We start from the raw sequence: 17960 nt of genomic DNA, 5'->3' as shown, positions 1-17960 counted from the left end.
TGAGAATGGGCAATATTGAATGGGCAAGAAGGGTAAGGAATATTGTTCAGGTAAAAGTGAAAGTCGAAGCATGTTTACTGATAAGGGTTGACTTGATTATAGTTGAGCATTTTCGGAAGTCTATTCTCTTGTCTCCAAGAGTTGTAACTTTGCAAGGAATATACATGTAGCGGCCGCTACCTTTTGTTTGATATTACTTGGTGATATTCGGGCACACCAGTGAACCACAATGGAAGATGTAGCTTGATGGTATCTTCTTGTGAACTACAATTCGGACGATGTTGAGTATTCAATGATTTGTCGTTTTCATTACAATTCTTTATGCCGGATACTGTCAAGTCTTGGTCAAACCTAAGGAAATAGCCTTACAGCAACAAGCTTCTGTATGGACCCAGATCAACAAAGTATAATAGCAGTCAGGATTATCTATTACAATCGGCCTATCGTTGATTTAATATGGATTGCTATGGTTTGTTGAGGCCATCACCATCGCTTAGCATGTCTGAGTAACACTACCTATACATATCACTTTACAGACCACTCAACTGTATTGTAATTATAACAAGATACTATATAGGTATATGTATTGGTTTGCTCAAGCTATATATATTTATTTGATCAGAAATCAAATACCATTTTCGGTTCAACTGCATATCGAAAACTCCACCTTCCTATGATGGAGTATTAGTGACATTTAAGATGTTGCTGATACGCCGGTCAAAAGACGGGAATGAGGAGTAGCATCAAGATTTTCATGGCGCATCACGTCACTGGGTCTCAAGTCACGGGGAGCTCGGAGGGCCTAAATTTTAGTCGCGGAAGTCGGAGGATGAAAAAGAAAGCGGCTGCGCGATGGGCCGAGACTTTGGATGTCGCGTGCCTCTTGAATTTTGCAGCGTCCAGTAACGGGGAGTTTAGAGACAACTGATTCGTTCGATAATGGCAGGTTCAGGTCATAACAGCCTAACAATCATGTCAGAAAAGATCATGATAATATATATCTCGATTCAATACCCATAATTGTATGGCTTCAAAGAGTATGAGTGAATCATCAGTGATCAGTACGTAATGACAAACAAAAAAGACCCTTGTTCTGGATGTCGGGGAGGTCGGGGAGTTGTCTAAAGCCTCGATGGAGCCGATCATTAGCAACGCCAATGAATGTAGCCGGTGACCGACGGCCGAACTGTCACGAGTGCTAAGTATCCGCTGTACTGTATTGTAGTGGAGGGTTTTTCGCAACACTAAAAATCTACTCAAGACCCTTTTATCTGGGGTACATTATAGAGAGCCCCAGAGACTTGTATCATAATAAGGATAGTTTAGCATTATCTCATTGATTTCTTACATCATTTTCATACAATCATCATATTCATCACGCGTCTCCCAATATCACCTCCTAAATCACTTCGCCGATGTTCCGATACCCGTCTACTAAAAATCTCCACTTGGCATCAAACCAGACCTCCGACAACAAACTACCGACAACCGCTCAAAATGGCCACCCAGACCCCGGTGCCCATCTTAGACCAACTCCCAAGGTCAAGCACAGTCCAAATGCCTGAGTCAAGGGGGGGAAAGCGAGCAACCGACCTAAAGATAGACGAGTCCAAAATTTGACCTGACCACTTCTCCTCCGTTGAATTTGAACGATCATCCTCATCAATGACGACGGTCCCTCTACCTTAATTTGACCTTCTACATCCATTGTTATTGTTATCCTTTCCCCGGACACAGGACAAGACAATGACACGGGCAAAGTCTTCTACCCCCACCAGCAACGGCAACACCTGCGCGACCGGCTCGTCGGCCACAACTGCGACGCGCCGACAGGCTTCCGCAAGACCTGGAAAAGCGAGATCCCTCGCCTGTCGACAATGTCGCGATCGTAAAATTCGCTGCGATGGCGCTCGCCCCGTTTGCGATTCTTGTTCTAGACGAGGTCTTTGCGCGGAACAGTGTGTCTATCCAGAAATTGAGCACGAAGGGTCCATCGCTTCGTCGCGCAGGTGAGCAATATTAGAATTCCACCATGTAGATACATAGACATTGACTTGCGATAGCTATATTCGCGCTCTGCAAAAGCGAGTACAAGAACTTGAAGAAAAAGAGAAGCAGTTGGTAAGTCTTTTTAAACCAAGTACCTTGCTCATCCTATCACTCGTCATGGTCAATTTACTTACACCTCGTAGGAGCTTGTAGCTCATGGCCGCGATGCATTCGCCGCTACTACACCTGCACATGATGAATGGAGGAAACACTCTACGTCTCCCAGTGTCGTTTCCGAACGTCGAACACGTCCTCCGAGACCTGTTGACCATGCTCTTCCACCAATTCATATCGATTCTGGGTATCCTCTTCCCAGTATCCCCGCCAGAGCCGGTTCCCTACCCATGGTTCATGAACCTGCTAGCTGCTATTCTCGCCAGCATCATCCCATGGGTGCCAGTCCACCCTTGACCGATGATCTTGAAGATGCCGCTCCTGTCAAGCCCTCGTCGTTCGGTTCCTATTCCTCTAACGTCAAGGCTGCTTTAATGCTCCAGAAGATCACACTTCCTCCAGTTGAGCTTATGGACGAGCTACTAGCCGAGTATTTCAACATCGACTGGATCACGATGCCTATTGTCCACCGTTCAACTTTCTACCAACGGTATCATCGCCTCATTGCTGTCGCCAACTCTCGTTATCGTCGCGATATTCCCCTCGAAGAAGCAACCGAACTCGCCGCTACTTACTCCCTCCTCTTCGGAATGCTCGCCATTGGTCAACAAGCCAGATCCACGGTCACAGAATCTACCGAGTCTCACTTGGCCCACGCATACGAATTCCATCAACAAGCCAAGACACTCCTTCTCGTCGATCTCTTATCCGTGGCCTCTCTTCCTGTAGTACAGGCGTTGGTTGTCCACACTCGGTTCTTGCGAAGGGCGGGTGCACCTCAGGAGAGTTGGGTTTTGACTGGGATGGCTTGTCGTCTTGCTGAGGGTCTTATGCTTCATTCTGAACTACCGGGAAAATCGCAGGCCGAGCGCGAGGAGAGAAGGAGAACATGGTGTGCTTGTGCTCTACTTGTTAGAATGCAAAACTCTTCCGAGAGTCAAAGACCATCATTTGGCATACTGCCTGAGGAAATCGATGACGAATATCTTGAAACTTTTGCAAATAACATCAACAGGACTCAGCCCTGCGACATTCCATCCAGATTATCTTTCTTCAGCCAAACACTAAAACTATCCGACAACATTTTACAGCCTATTCACGATGCCTATTTCAGCCAGAAAACAAGCTGTAACAAAGAAACAACCTCGGAAATCATGTCCACTGCACTCAAGATTGACTGTGAGTTGGAGGAATGGCATGCTGCTCTGCCCGAGCATTTGCGTGTCAAATTTCCCTGCACGCAGCCCGAGACAATCTTTCGTCGCCAGGCTACTCTACTGCGCATGAGGTATGGCGGTGCCCTTTACCAATACGCGACTTGATGATTCTAACACAAATAGGTATCTCGAAACCAAAGCTTTGATTCCTCGAGCGGCCATCATGAAGCTCATTGGCAACCACACAACACAGCCAGCATCCCTTATAGCGAGATCAATGCTTGCAGGGTTGTTCGAATCATGCTACGCTGCAAGCGTGGAGCTTGAGGATATAATGGCGCGTGAAAAGAGATTGATCACTTTTGATGGGCCTCCAGATAGTCAATCTGCCATCGGTAAGTCTTTGACAATCTCCAAGGTACTCTTACTAACTATGAATTCAGTTCTTAGCATAGTAGGCATGACTCTCGTCATCTTGGTCCAACATCCTCTCTTCAAAGACATCATCACCAACCCCGTCCTCATAACCGACGAAGCAAGACGTTGCCTTGCCACAGCAAAGCAATACACAAACACAAACAACGCATTATCTGAGCGTTTCGTACATTCTCTCGAGTCAGCCTTGCAGCCTGCATCGCGATGTACTTCTCCGCGCAACGTGTTGGACCCGGCACTGAATCCCAAGACTGTTGGGCCCGTGTTGGCGAGCATGACAGAGGCCTCTGGGGCTGTGGAGATGGCCTTACTTGAGGCTTGGTATATGAAGAGGCAGGATCTCATTTCTGCATGCGGATTGCCTGTTACGGAAATTGTTTCTTTGTGGTAGTTTGATACCCGATGAAGTATGAAAAGATACCCTTGTAGTATGGAAGGAAAGGGACAAAAGGGAAAGGATCTGGAGTTTTTGTTTAAGCGAGATACCCAAGCATAAAGCCAATTGAATGATTATTTCTCTCAAACTCAACGTAGTTTCACTGTCAAGTGTATAAACTCATCTACCTTTCGGCATTGTGATCGACATGGATAGGTAGACCGCACGGCCAAGGCGCAGTGTGTTGGTCCATCTGCAGGAGGCCGACCCGAAACAAGCTGAAGCATGGGTCCTAGAAATGGGATGTGATCCGTAAATCACAGAGGGAGCCAGATTTATTCTATCCATTGCGTTTGCCAAATCAATATACTATTCCTTTCTGATCAATCTTATCAGCATCACAGAGTCATGAGGCATTCGGCTTGACTATTTCTTATCGTTTTGCCTAAAGATATGAGGGGTTCTGTTTTTTCTTATAAAGAAAGGAGAAAACTGTGAAAGATTAGAATTTAATCGTTATTGGTATCCATCCATAGACAGTACCTGGCAAAGTAGGCAGTGTAGCAGTTGCGAAGTGCATTAGTGACTTGACGGCTTCCTACAGCTGCCAGGCACTGCGACCAACACTCCCCCCAACCTATTGACTATGATTCACTGCCCTTGACCTGAACCAGGCAGAAGCGCAGTGAGCTAGCTAGTTTATAAAATTAAACCTTTTTCTCCGTTTGTTTACTCTCATCCGCATCATCGCCTCAACATCTTCTTCATCTCTCAGGGTCAACGTCCCCAAGACAACAACTGTGATACAACAAGAGGCAGATATCCAACATATCCTCACTCACCTGCGAAGATGACGGCCGCATCAAAGGCGGTCAAATCCGAGCAGGGGCTCGGTAATCGAGCCCTGCTTGACAAGATGGACAAGCTTCGAGAGCTTGGTATCTCGAACATGGTCCCGCTTCCTCAGGTACGTCCGTCCTCCCAGCGTGCTGGAGATCCATCAATAGATGCTGTGCATTGATACTAATGATACTCTAGATGGTTGTAGTAGGAGACCAGAGCGCCGGAAAATCTAGCGTGCTGGAATCCCTCACGGGATTTCACTTCCCGCGCTCAGTAACGCTATGCACTCGACACGCTACCGAGATTATCTGCCGACGAGAAGAAACTGAGAGTATCGTCGTTTCAATTCATGCTGTCGATGCAGATTCTGAACAGGCTCGTTCTTTCCATCGAACAGCCACCAACCTCGACGCCGAGGAGTTTGCCCAGATCTTCCAGGAAGTATGTTGAATTTCCCCATCCGCATACATCGAATGTGGTGCTAACTCATTGCAGGCAGCCAAGGTCATGGGTATCAAGTCGGATTCTACTGATGAATCTACTGGATCTGCTTTCAGTCGTGATGTCCTTCGCGTGGAAATCAGCGGCCCCAACGAGGACCATTTGACTGTTATCGATGTCCCTGGTATGTTTGAGAACGTCACTCCGGGAGTAACCACCAAAGAGGACATCGAGCTTGTCAAGAGTATGGTACAGAAGTACATTCAGGACTCTCGCACCATCATTCTTGCTGTCGTTCCTTGCATCGGCGATATCGCCAATCAAAAGATCCTCACTTACGCCAAGGAAGTTGATCCCGAGGGCAAGCGCACCCTTGGTGTCCTGACCAAACCTGATCTGGCCTTTGAGAATGCGACAAAGGGTGTGGTTCTCGACCTTGTTCGCGGTAAGCGCCGTGATCTCCAGCTTGGATACTGTGTCGTCAAGAACAGAAGCGCGGATGACACCTCTTCTAGCCCTGAGGAACGCACTCGCTCGGAGAAAGAGTTCTTCTCCCAGGCCCCCTGGACAACACTTCCCCCCGACCGACTTGGCATTCCTGCACTCAAGATCCGAGTCCAACATCTACTAATGGATCGCACGAAGAGCGAGTTCCCCAAGGTTCGCGGAGACCTCGCCAGTCTACTCAAGGAAAACGAGACACTTCTCAAAGATATGGGCGAGGCACGCAGCACTAGTGAGCAACAGCGTATCTACATCGGACGTATCGCTTCACAATTCATTCGCATCAAACACTGTGGTCTCGACGGAACCTACAGTCGCGAGGCCTTGTTTGACACCCCATCGAATCTGAAGCTGATTACTCGTATTCGTGAGATCAACGAAGAGTTCGCGAGGTCTCTTTACAACTGGGGCGAGACTCGAAAGTTCCGTCGTCCTGGTGAAGAAGCTAACTCTGCGACTGACGAGGATGACAAGGAAGAAGAATCTTCCAAAATCGGGTCTTCCGAACGCAGTGATCTGTACCGATCCGGTATCTCGTTCGACATTCCCAAGCTAGGAGAAAGTGAGTTGGACGATGGGGTCCTTTATGATGCTTTTGAGTGGCCAGAGGTGAACCAAGAGGACATTATGAAGTACATCGAGAAGGAGTGGCTCGCCTCTCGCGCCTATGAACTTGGAACTGTAAGTATGCAGTATACCGCGTAGCAGGCACACAGCTAATGGGTTGTATAGTTTGGTGGCGAGATGCTCCCCAAGAACTTCAAGGAACAATCAAAGAAGTGGTCTGGCATGGCTCGAGCTCACATCGCCAATGCCATTCTCATTGTCCATCACTTCATCCGGCACGTTCTTGACAAGTGCTGCCCCGACTCCTCCATTCGAGATGAGCTTTGGAACTTCCTGGTTGATGATCTCCAGAGCCGATACAAGCGTGCGGTCAGCCACACCGAGTTCCTTCTCAAAGTGGAGTTCGAAGGTCGAAGCATCACCTATAACCCATGTTTCGGCAACAATCTGTCCGAAAATAGAGCACAAGGAGCTGACCTGGCAGACATGGTGTGGAAGGCTGCCCAGAAGGGTTGCGAGGTTACCGATGTTTGGGAGGATATTCCGAAAGTCGTCACCGATGCCTTCAAGGAACAACCTAAACCCAGTAACCTGGACACCATCTGCAAAGACATTCACGATGTCCTACTGACTTACTACGACATCGCTCGCAGCCGTTTCGTCGACGTTGTTTGCCGACAGGTCATCGACTTCTTCCTTCTTGACGACACTGATGGCCCGCTCACTGTTCTTTCTGACCAGGTGGTTTTCCATATGACTCCTGACCAGCTTGAGTCCATTGCTGGCGAGGATCCGCTTAGCAAAGATCGCCGCGAGAAGTTGACTCACGACGTTGCTAACCTGAAGGAGGCCCTCAAGATTCTCCGGGGTTGAGACTGATGCTTGTGAGGTTTCTTTGGGAGACGTTCAGGATTGAGTTTTTGTTTTGTCCATAAAAAGACAGAAGGCGTATGGGTTCAGATATGAACTGGGTTGAGTCTTAGACTGGAAGATATGTAGACAATAGAGATGATGTATACAACCTCATTTGATCGTGGTTCCTTTGGAGTCTGTAATGACCAAGCTGGATACCCCTAGCTGACTGAACACGATCTGATAATCTGATGTGAGCCAATCGTCAGACCAATAACACTGGCATCTTGGGACATAAATGTTGTGGAGATTCTTTATTCGTTATTCATTCGTACAATTTGCAGTCATTTCTGCCTGCGATTCTCCTGTTGTCGACATTAAATTCGACATACTTCCTAAATCAAACATCTAAGGTATCATAGTCTAAATTTCATTATTCCACCAACGCCTGTGATATGCTAATCATTCACCAGTTTTGATCATCCAAAACATCATTTTGTGAGAAGGCTACCGACATCCTGTAGCTGAACCGAGTTCAACAATGGAGGTGGTCCTCCCCGGTCTATCCGTCCCCAGCCTGCTCCCCAACTCGGCGGAGGCGGCGGAGGAGGACTGGTTGTTGTAGTAGCAGGTGGCCCTGCCGGGAAGATATCGTCGTCTGCTGTGCCCGAGCTTCGGGTACTCAGGGCGATATCGGTACCACTGCTCGACTTGGCCTTGCGATGTCTCCTCCAGAGACGCGTCTTTCGAAGTCGAGATGTTTCGGCCATGAGCTCCGGCGACGTCATGATGCCAACACGGTCGCTCTTTCGAAACTGTCCCACTCTGGATCTAGGATACGAGAATCCTGCAGGCTGGCCGCCACGGAAAGGATTCCACGCCCTGAGTTTAGGCGAACCAAGACTTATGCTTCCGTTACATCCCGAGTTGTAACTCGTCCTAGGCTCACCAGAAAGCTCCTCCAATGTCATACCCTTAGTCTCGGGAATCAACAAAGAGGCAAAGGTACCAAACAGCATGAAAAGAGCAAAGAGCTGAAGCAATCGGTGCAGGTTTGGTGTGCAGTCGGCGTCCTTGCAATTCTCGGAGGCTCCTTGGCGGACCATCGGGATGCTAATAGCTTGGGCAACGATAGCGCCAATCTTGCCCATAGCAGCACTGATTCCATGTCCGGTAGAGCGATATCGGGTCGGGAAGCATTCGCCAGGGACGATGAACGTGGTTGTGTTCGGGCCGGCGTTGAAAAGAAACTGCCCAACGATGTACAGTGCGAGCAAGCCCCCCTGAGTCAAATTGTTGTATGTAAAACCAAGAACGCAAAAGAGAATTGTGAGAAGAAGGAATCCCACAACTTGCAATGGCTTGCGACCGAAGGTGTCGACGGTGAGAATCGCCGTCCAGTAGCCGGGAAGCGAGCCAGCACAAGTCAAGATAATCATCCCCACCGCTTGGTTTTGGAGCTTGTCAAAAAGATTGTTGCCAGCACCATAACCGACAGCGTGGAGGATAAAGGTGTTGTTGAGTCCTAGACCGTAAAAGGCCAGATCCTTAAGAAAGATTAGCTAGAGCAGCACAAGTCTGTCGTCAAGACTTACCAGGAAGAACCACGAGAGGGTTGTGCCAAGAAGCATTTTCAAGTTGGTCCATTGGCGGAAGAAAGCAATGAGATCGGACCACGATGCACGCGGTACATTGAGACCGCGCGTAGACGAGCGCTTAGATCGGACCTGATGAACCACATCGAATGACCCCTTGGACTTGCTCGCTACGTACGCTTTGATGTCGGCGTCGGCTTTTTCAACGTCGAGTTCAACGTCGAATGTATATCGAGGCGTTTCGGGAATCGTAATACGGTAGTAGAGGGCGGCACAAGCAGGAATGGCGCCGACTCCAACAATGATTCGCCATGCTCGATCAGCAGCTAATCGACATTCGTAGCCGCATTGACTTTCGTCAGCAACACCAACAAAGGCACTCTTGAATGCGACAGTAGTAATCAGGGCGACAATAGCAGCTGCAACCTGTCCAAGTCCCTGCATAGAGAAGACAGCAGCAACCATAGCACCACGCCACCTTGTCGGTGCGAATCTATTCAGACCAGTCAGCTCGAATCGATAGAAGTGCCTGTGTAGAAAGTTTGATGGAGGCTGGACCAGCCACAAAACTTCCCATGGCTATGAATAATCCAACTTACTCAGATGTAATTACACTGGATAATGGATAGTCGCCGCCGATGCCAATTCCCTGGACTTTGTCAATACATGTTATTGTGAATGAGTTCAGAGAGCTTACCATGATGATGCGCCAGAAGATCAGGAGACCGGTTGACCCCATAGCAGGGCTCGAGGAAATAAGAGCACAGCAGAGTGTGGCCATGATAATGATGGCCAATTCAACACCATACATACGTCGTCGACCAAAACCACTGGGAGTTGTTAGTACATGATTGTGGAATCCAAGGGTAAAATCGGGGTGATAGGAGTACTAACTCTGCCAGCCATCCAAATACTATCATGCCCACCACAATTCCAGCACTGGTGGATGCCTTGAAAGCTTGGTTCACTCGGTCAGGGAGGTAGCCATCATTGCCGCTGAAACCGTTTTGAGGATTTGGATCCCCCCAAAACACAACTCCTAGGAGTATTGTGATGAGGTTGATAGCAAAGATATCATATGAATCCAGGAAAAAGCCAACACCAGCTACTAAAACAGCACGGATATCTGATAATTGTCAGCAAAAGTAGATAGATATAATAGGTGACTTATCGACTCAGCGTTATTACATACGGTATGCGCCAAAAGGAACCTTGTCAATCTCAGACAAGGCAAGACGGCGGCGAAGATTGGGGTCAGGGATGTGAGAGAAATCGTTAAAGAAGTTGTGAAAAGCGTTGTTGCCGCCCCAAGTTCGATCCTGGTGAGAGCCGGAAGCAGGCTCGGGGAGCATGTCGTCGTCGTAGTCTGGCATTTTGAATCTTATGGTAGAGGAATATCGGGAGCGATGATATCTGTAATCGACGACATGGATTGATCGAGATAAGGATACTTCGAGATGAGTTTTGCGATACTGATCTCCACCTCTTCGGGCGCTGTTTCTTTGAGATCAGGAATGCATAAGAGCCAAGGTTTCGTCGTCGGCGATGTTTTGATTAATCCATCCAACTCTTGTTCAGAATGTTCAATTCTGATATTTAAACCCAATCAATAATACTTCTTTCCCTTCAAATCGCAATTCGTTGAAATTCGGGCAATGTCCAATTGATCCAGTCGGTAGATGATGAGTGTTTTGAGACGTTCAGCTCCAATATCGATACCAAAACCGGTTTCCTTGTATTGCAAGATCCCAAATTCGATCGGCGACAGTTTATCAAAAGCAATAGAGCGTCGATGTATTGTTCAAGTACGATAGTGATACCATGGGTCGGAGTTTCGGCGTCGCTGACCGTCGGGGGTGCGGGTTCGTGAGGGTCGATGGATGCGACAAGTGCTGGAGTTTACGATAGGTCCAGTGTCAGAGCGACGAAAGAATGGAATGAGACCACAGATACAAGGAAGGGAATATTATGTTTTTTTAATAACAATACGTATGGACGAGAAATGGAGAAGTTGAGAGGATTCTTGACACGACCGGACAGTTGGGATTAGATAGGTACGGCCGGATATAGCGTACGAGCCGTGCCTGCCAGGTTGGTACTTTTACGTATGGGGATGGACGAAGGTACCGTGCCTGCTCCTGCTCCTGCTCCTGCTGTCTGTAACGAGATGGGTGGTGATTTTGAGGCAGGTGCAGTGGTGGAGACACATCTGCGCACGCCTTCCATAATGGAATCTCTGACCAAGCCACTCGCCAGTCAGAGCTCAGTATTCTTCCAGTCACCCACCTCTGGAAGCCGAGGAAGAAGCAAGATGGAAAGTCCACCGCACACCCACTCGAACCTCCCCGAGCCAGTAAGCGTTGAGGGTTCATTGCAGACCACTGACATGAATGGAACACCAGGTTGCCCATGCTTTTAGAGAACCCACCAGGCCCGCCTTGTCCAAAGCAGGTCATTCTGCTAAACACCGACCACCTCCTTCATCTAGAATAGCATGAACGTACGCTCGGTGTTTTGCAAAACGAGATAGGCTAGCCACGACCGCGTTTTGTTGAACGAGATGCAAACTACAATTGCAAGCCCAGCTTACGACCGGAAAGTCGAGAGAACGACATCTTCACTCCCTGTCCGAACAGATACACCCATGCAGTCCCTTGTCATCCACTACCCTCCTCTCAACCAATTGAAACCCATCGGACACCAGTGGCCAAACTCGCCCTGGTGGAGAGAAGTCGACCTAACGCCCGCGTCTTACACACTGAAAGGGCTGCCCCCCACTTGGAGAACAGGGTCGTTTCGCTATCTTGTACGTTCTGTCTCTGGCTGGGCTAAGGTGTGGTGAGGATGCAAACAGAGTTTATTTGAATAAGAGGCGTTACGACCTCTTTAGATTCAGGAGGAACCAATTTCTCCTGCCATCTAAGGAATATCTCGCCGTTGGTTCGCTTGAGCCGTCTTGGCTGAGGATCAAATTTGACGTCGTGTTACAGAAATTAAACCTGTCTGATGTGATGCACACTCAGACAAACCCCCCTTGGCCCCTGTTTTCCAGAACAAATCTTGGACGCCTCAGGCACTCACGAGTTTACTTCTGTCATGGGAAAGCTTCCAGAAACAATAGAGTCGTTCCATGGACCCATCACACGCCCACATTATGCCGCATCCAGCATTCATTCCATCTCACCGTGGTCACTTGGTCGCAGATCTCGCCGACCGGGAACTTTCAAGATTTTACCGGCGTTTCTTTCGCCTTGGATCGACATGTATAGTGGCCGAACTTTTTATATATCCATCCTAATTGCATCGTATCGAAGCAGCATATCGATGACGAAGGATTGAAAAAGATCGACAGCAACCTCTAAACCAGGCTGTATTTCTTTGTTGACTTTCCCCTCTTTATCGCCAACACGTGCGTGCTTACACCATCTGCCTGTCTGAGTTATCTGACAACGAGATGGAGGCAGGGAAAAGCACCGAGACGGGCGTACTTTTTAATTGTACGTAAAAGTGCACGCTGTACAATCTGCTCAGTGAGACACTGGATTGGTCATTTCTTCATCACCCAAGGTTCCTACAGACGACTGCGAGCAAATAGCAAGCTCCATCCCGGTTTGCTCCAACAAGATTGGGTCGTGCGCGGCTATTTGCATTGAGCAATTGAAGAGTTCCGTCAAGTGTGACTCGTATCTATCCATTACTCACACGAGTGAAACGGCCGGGCTCCTCTTCTTGATTCATGGTGGCCAGAGAAAACAAGATCAATCAATGTCAGACCCATCCGGCACGCTGTCCAACAGTCTCCACCATCTTGTTCGAAAATGTTTCTAGCCGCATTCTCTAAAGTTTGCCACAACATGGATCTAGAAGACAAAGATTTGATGGTGAAAGAAAACATGACTCTTGATGTTCAGATGCAGGAAATAACGGAACAAAGAGTCTGTTATACTACCCGGGAAACGTCCCATGTAATCTGTCTTGCTGGCTGCCGAATGTCTAGATTTCTGGCATTGCTTGAGAAAAGACAGTGTCTCGCTTGATATTAACTAAAAAATTACGTATTACGGGTCTGTGTTTGGTTTTTACTGACCGTGCTTCTGTTCCTGAGTACGCGATATGTTTTGCTAATCTTTTTGGTGCAAAAATAACCAACACAAGACTATGGTATGAACAGCATAACTTGACTTGCTAATTTCGTCCCTCATCCTTTCGGCGACCAACCTTTCTCTGAAGATGCCTGCCACTTGAACCCGTTACCTAAAGCATAGCTCTACTACGTAGTCATTTACTAGAGATCCTTTATCTTTCAGCTCCATCTCATGACTTGTCACCGTGTTTCCCCCTCAATCCCATGTTGTTGTCATTCTCGGTGAAGAAATGCATTCCGGCAGCACTGACCGAGCCAAGTCGGGCCAAGAGCGGTCGCCCGACGGATATGGATTTCCTCTCGTCTCATCACTTTCCCATTCTCTCGCCTCATTCTTATTGTCTTGTCAACTTTCAGCTCATCGTTCTTTGTTTTGTCCATTTTGACCAGGGGCTGTGGCCACAGTTATTGCAACCAACCAATCGGTTATCCACGTGTGTTGCTCTTTAACGAGATCCTCCACCGGCTTTGCAAATTTCTCGTCTTGTGCCGTATTGTACCTTGAAAGATTTGCTAATTCTGTGCCTCTTGAAACTGTTGCTGGGGGTCCTGTAAGTTGAGGAATTCGTAAGCCGGTGGGCCAGTGGGTTATCAGTCAGTTACACGTCAAAGAAATATCCTTGGTGCGAGTTTAGCCGAGCCTTTCTTCTATCTGTAAGTTCCTAGTAGATGACAAGAGGTGGTCTTGGTACTGTTTTGATGATTGGCGAAGTTACGGTATTTCCTTGTGCTTGGTGGATGAGTTACCAAGCTCGGTCTTTGAAGCTTTCACCAAGGTGCATAACATTCCAACATATCACACAGCTATTCGGAAGGAACAATCCGGTCCGTTTCTGACTTTGAATCTCAAGTGTACTTCAATTCGATTCTATTCTTTTCTGGTGCTTGGCATTGCGCTGTTCATCTTGTATAATCGTGTGTTATGTCTCACTTCTCGGCCTGACTCAAGACAACACCCATCATATTCTGCAAGATAGACAAGGTGCATAGTGTCCTAGACAGTACATGATCTTCCAGCTTAAACTCCTTACACCCCCAAACCATCAAAATGGGAACCAAAGTAGTTTGTGGCGGAACGATATCCCAACAGCCGCAGCCACAGTCTTTTCATCAACTTGCAGCAACATGGTTACACAAAGCCTCCGGAAACAACGCACGAGAGCGCGAATAAGCGAAAGTCATCTCTAATTGGGTTTCCTTTCGCATGTCTCTCCTGTTTTCATCTATCTGCATTCCATGCATGTCACTTCTGCAACAGCCTCATGTTTTAGCCTGCCGCCACCACCACAGTCTATATCTCCAATGCGAGATGTCCCGCAATGGCTTGATTCATGAATGTGACAAACCCATGTATCGACAAGTAGAATGCCTATTTGATGGTTTTGTCATTGAAGCAGAATTGGTGTTGTGTGGCTTGAAGATGGCAACATGGTTTGGCCGGGAATAAAGACGGATGAACGAGCATATAGGCAGCCCTGTTCTATTCAAAGAACCAAGCGCAACATCCATAGCCTGTTCTCAGAAAACCCTTAGGGTGTTCTTGTAGGTAATATTGTCAGTGACTACAGCCGTGTCCGTATCACATGAAAGAAACAGGATCTGGGTTTGTGACACGGCAGTTTTTTTCATCAGTTCATCATCATAAGCAAGCAACTCTATGCATAGTATATTCATGATTATAAATCAGTAAAGCAAAATCGATCCAGCAGTTGGAACGCATGAGACTTATCAGGGCCGGGTTCATTGTAATAGTATTTGTGGCCAGTTGCGTCCTACACTAAAGGCCGGTTTGCCAGGTTTTGGTGGATATTTGAGCAGACTGGTAGTTGAAGCAACTAAAACCATGAACAGCCAAGTACTACTGACTCGTTGCCCGTTCTTCACATGTCGTCTCGCACCCTTCGAGCATCTCTATGTGTTTTTGGTATTGTTTGATACAGCCTCAGCGTTGCTACGTATCGAGATTGTAAGAACAATAGTGTGAACCATGACACTCGCATAGCTCAAAGATAAAATGGCTACGATGAAAGGTTCTTCATATCGTCATTATATTCGGTCTTGTCTAATCCTTTTCCCAATTCACTATAGCGTCTTGGCCCCGTTCTTAATGGTTCTACCAGGCAGTGATGTCCTCGACCTCAGCTTCACCAAACGTGCTTGACTTGGTAATCTGTCCAACACTAGCTTCCTCAGGCGCAGCACCGTCCTTGGACATAATGTCTGGCAGTACTTCCTTGAAAAAGGATAGAACATAGTTGTTCACCTGCTCAAACTGCAGCAAGAACGCATCATGGCCCTCGGGGCTCTCGATTCGCTCGAGGCGCGCGTTGGGGACATACTGAGCAATCTCCTCTTGCTCTGCGAATGTAAATAGGCCATCGCTTTCAATACCCAAAACAAGCGTAGGTTGCTGAATCATAGCCAATGCATCTGCAATAGTGTCTGCTCTGTTGCGCGACACGTCATGTGTGTCCAACTTACGAGTCATGGCAATGTAACAGTTGCTGTCGAATCGCGTAACAAATTTGCGGCCTTGGTACCGCAGATACGATTGGGCAGAGAAGTAGTGCGATTGTGGCATCTCCCCTCCGGTCAGACTACCATTACTAGGACCACGGAATTGAGGGTCAGCAACATCAGGCTCTGCAGGTGTCTGAGGGGCCGAAGCGGCGTCGGTTGCACTGCTTTTGGATATAGAGGTGCGCTTGACAACATGGCCATCGTTGTGGATGTGAAAGTGTGCCTCTGACGGGGTTGAAGGGCGTGGTCGACCGCCGATGGTTTGAACCTTGGACGGGTCGGGAGTGTTGCGTCCAAACCGCGACTCGAAGGAGTTGCGACTTCGATATGTGAGGAGAGCAGACATACGGGCTGCACCCAGGCCAGTGGAGGGTGGATCATCGAAAGAGTAGTATCCGTCGTCATACTTTGGGTCGGCATAGATGCTCTGTCGCTGAGCTTCACCCCAGCTGATGCCCCAAGCACTGTGCCTGCTTGAAGTAGCAATGGGAACGACACAGCGGATGTAGTCCTTTCCAAAGTATGCCCACTCGAGCACAAACATGCCACCAAGAGAACCGCCAACAACAGCTGCTAGCTGCTCGACACCTAGGTCATCCAGAATAAGCTTGTGGAGGCTATCAGGAATTAGTATAAGTGCTGATTCTTTTTGTCCTTGCAGAGATAGGGCCACTCCTGGGGCGCAGAACTTACTTGACATCGTCACGAATGGTTGTAAGAGGGAACTCAGGTCCGTATCGACCCTTGCTTGGGTCGTTGTCCTTGGCCGTCACTGGGCTCGCAGTACCGTAGGGGCTACCTAGACTGTTCATGCAGACGATGAAGAACCTCGAGGTGTCGAAAGCTCGACCAGGACCACCAAGAAGAGGACCCCACCAATCGCTCACATCAGCACTTCCAGTGAGTGCATGACAAATGACCATGGCATTGTTGCCTTGTTCATTGAGCGTGCCGCGAGTTGTGTAAGCGACGGGAAGGTTGTAAAGAGTAACTCCAGACTCGAGAGTAAATTCAGGAACAATCGCTAGCTGCTGCTCAGGAATGAGAGCAGCGAACGGGTTCTCGGGCTGTGATTGCGTTCTTTCTTGCAGGTATTCAGCAACCAGTCTTTTGTAGTGATAGAGGGATGAACCAGTGTGATGTATAAAGAACAGAGCATAGGGTGCGAAGATAAGAAGTGATGAGGCAGGGGTGAAAACTGACCGTAGTGCTTACGGGAATCACCGTTTGTAGTGTTATTTTCCGACATAGTGGCAGTTGGCATGAGTATAATTGTCTTTGTCGATAGTGTAGTTGTGAGAGGTTATACCGAGATATCGGACCGGGGTCACTCTCAGATTAGTTGGGTTTGATATTGAAGCCGTTTGACAACCAAAGTTGATCGGAGCGGCGAGAATTTAGATCCAATGAACAAACAGATCCCAATCAAGTGTATTTATTGTCTTGATTCGCCTAGAAAAGTATTCGACTCAGAATCCAGGGAAAAAAGACTGCTCCTAGGTATGGCGTAATTCTGGCTGGTCTCCATGACTGTCGTGACTCAGCCAATTACGATGCTGTCCTGACTGCAACAGGCGGCCGGCAACGGAGTTCATAGGAACGATCACGTGCCATGGGTGAGTAGGCTCGGAAATAACCCGTGAATAGAGTGCGAACAATGCGCTGAAATAAAAGCATGTTAATCGCAGAAAGTAAAGCAAACGGAAATTCGCGACAAATGATTTGACTTTTAACTATACTACCTAGGTTAAGCGAGCAATAATCTCTGAAACCTCTACAAATCTGATATATTCTTTGTTTTAATACCCAGGCTACCTACTACTTGGGGCCTCATTTATCAGTACGTACCTACCTTTCTTCGTTACAGATGGTCTGTGCGGCCTGCCTGCCACCTAATCCTATCGCGCGTTGGCAGCCTCGTTTCCCCAGTAAGGGAAGGCTGCTATTGACGACTGGTTACCAACCGTGACATCTAATTCTAGCTGTTGGAGCTTTCTTTATTCATTCGTCTTCAACCCCATCGCGACTGGGCTCCCCACCTGCCAAACAAATCGCAAAGGTCGCTACTTACCATATATCACGGAGCCATTTCTTGCGCGCTCGTATCTGGTGGCTTTTTTTCTTTCAGGTCCGTCCCTTGTCAGCTTTGTCGCGACAATCAACCTTTCCCCACTCGAACTCCTTGTCGTCAAAAGTCAGTCTTTCTCATCCGCGCCGTCCGCAAACGCAACAATCTATTTTACATCTTCCGTTACTTCGAACCAGTCAACTCATTTTTTATTGCAGACTTTCGAACTTACGACATTCCCCAATAGCGCAACGTACGCTGCTATCTAATGAGATAATCATCAACTCCAGTTCCG

General features: G+C 47.9%; 6 protein-coding genes across 6 annotated transcripts; 4 read left to right on the top strand and 2 right to left on the bottom strand.

Moving 5' to 3' along the window:
- Positions 1-1415: 1415 nt before the first annotated feature.
- On the top strand, positions 1416-4146 carry FPOAC1_008093 (uncharacterized protein; the record flags this gene model as incomplete). The annotated part of the gene is made up of 6 exons (XM_044852538.1): positions 1416-1541; positions 1738-2009; positions 2064-2121; positions 2193-3451; positions 3504-3715; positions 3764-4146. 6 exons carry the CDS (start codon positions 1416-1418, stop codon positions 4144-4146), a joined length of 2310 nt encoding a protein of 769 aa, XP_044705208.1.
- Positions 4147-4981: 835 nt separating this feature from the next.
- On the top strand, positions 4982-7359 carry FPOAC1_008092 (uncharacterized protein; the record flags this gene model as incomplete). Its single annotated transcript, XM_044852537.1, has 4 exons — positions 4982-5098; positions 5170-5415; positions 5470-6600; positions 6652-7359. The coding sequence occupies 4 exons, from the start codon at positions 4982-4984 to the stop codon at positions 7357-7359; spliced, it is 2202 nt and encodes a 733-aa protein (XP_044705207.1).
- A 470-nt stretch (positions 7360-7829) lies between these two features.
- FPOAC1_008091 (uncharacterized protein) lies at positions 7830-10306 on the bottom strand (the record flags this gene model as incomplete). The annotated part of the gene is made up of 6 exons (XM_044852536.1): positions 7830-8885; positions 8934-9426; positions 9533-9582; positions 9631-9763; positions 9828-10059; positions 10126-10306. The coding sequence occupies 6 exons, from the start codon at positions 10304-10306 to the stop codon at positions 7830-7832; spliced, it is 2145 nt and encodes a 714-aa protein (XP_044705206.1).
- Positions 10307-11046: 740 nt separating this feature from the next.
- FPOAC1_008090 (uncharacterized protein) lies at positions 11047-11352 on the top strand (the record flags this gene model as incomplete). Its single annotated transcript, XM_044852535.1, has 1 exon — positions 11047-11352. The coding sequence occupies one exon, from the start codon at positions 11047-11049 to the stop codon at positions 11350-11352; it is 306 nt and encodes a 101-aa protein (XP_044705205.1).
- A 3838-nt stretch (positions 11353-15190) lies between these two features.
- FPOAC1_008089 (uncharacterized protein) lies at positions 15191-16846 on the bottom strand (the record flags this gene model as incomplete). The annotated part of the gene is made up of 3 exons (XM_044852534.1): positions 15191-16214; positions 16291-16681; positions 16801-16846. 3 exons carry the CDS (start codon positions 16844-16846, stop codon positions 15191-15193), a joined length of 1461 nt encoding a protein of 486 aa, XP_044705204.1.
- A 618-nt stretch (positions 16847-17464) lies between these two features.
- On the top strand, positions 17465-17934 carry FPOAC1_008088 (uncharacterized protein; the record flags this gene model as incomplete). The annotated part of the gene is made up of 3 exons (XM_044852533.1): positions 17465-17525; positions 17580-17791; positions 17884-17934. 3 exons carry the CDS (start codon positions 17465-17467, stop codon positions 17932-17934), a joined length of 324 nt encoding a protein of 107 aa, XP_044705203.1.
- Positions 17935-17960: the final 26 nt, after the last annotated feature.

Source organism: Fusarium poae, chromosome 3 (genome assembly GCF_019609905.1).
Source record: "Fusarium poae strain DAOMC 252244 chromosome 3, whole genome shotgun sequence".
Classification (NCBI taxonomy): domain Eukaryota; kingdom Fungi; phylum Ascomycota; class Sordariomycetes; order Hypocreales; family Nectriaceae; genus Fusarium; species Fusarium poae.
This window is presented reverse-complemented; position numbering and strand designations above follow the sequence as displayed.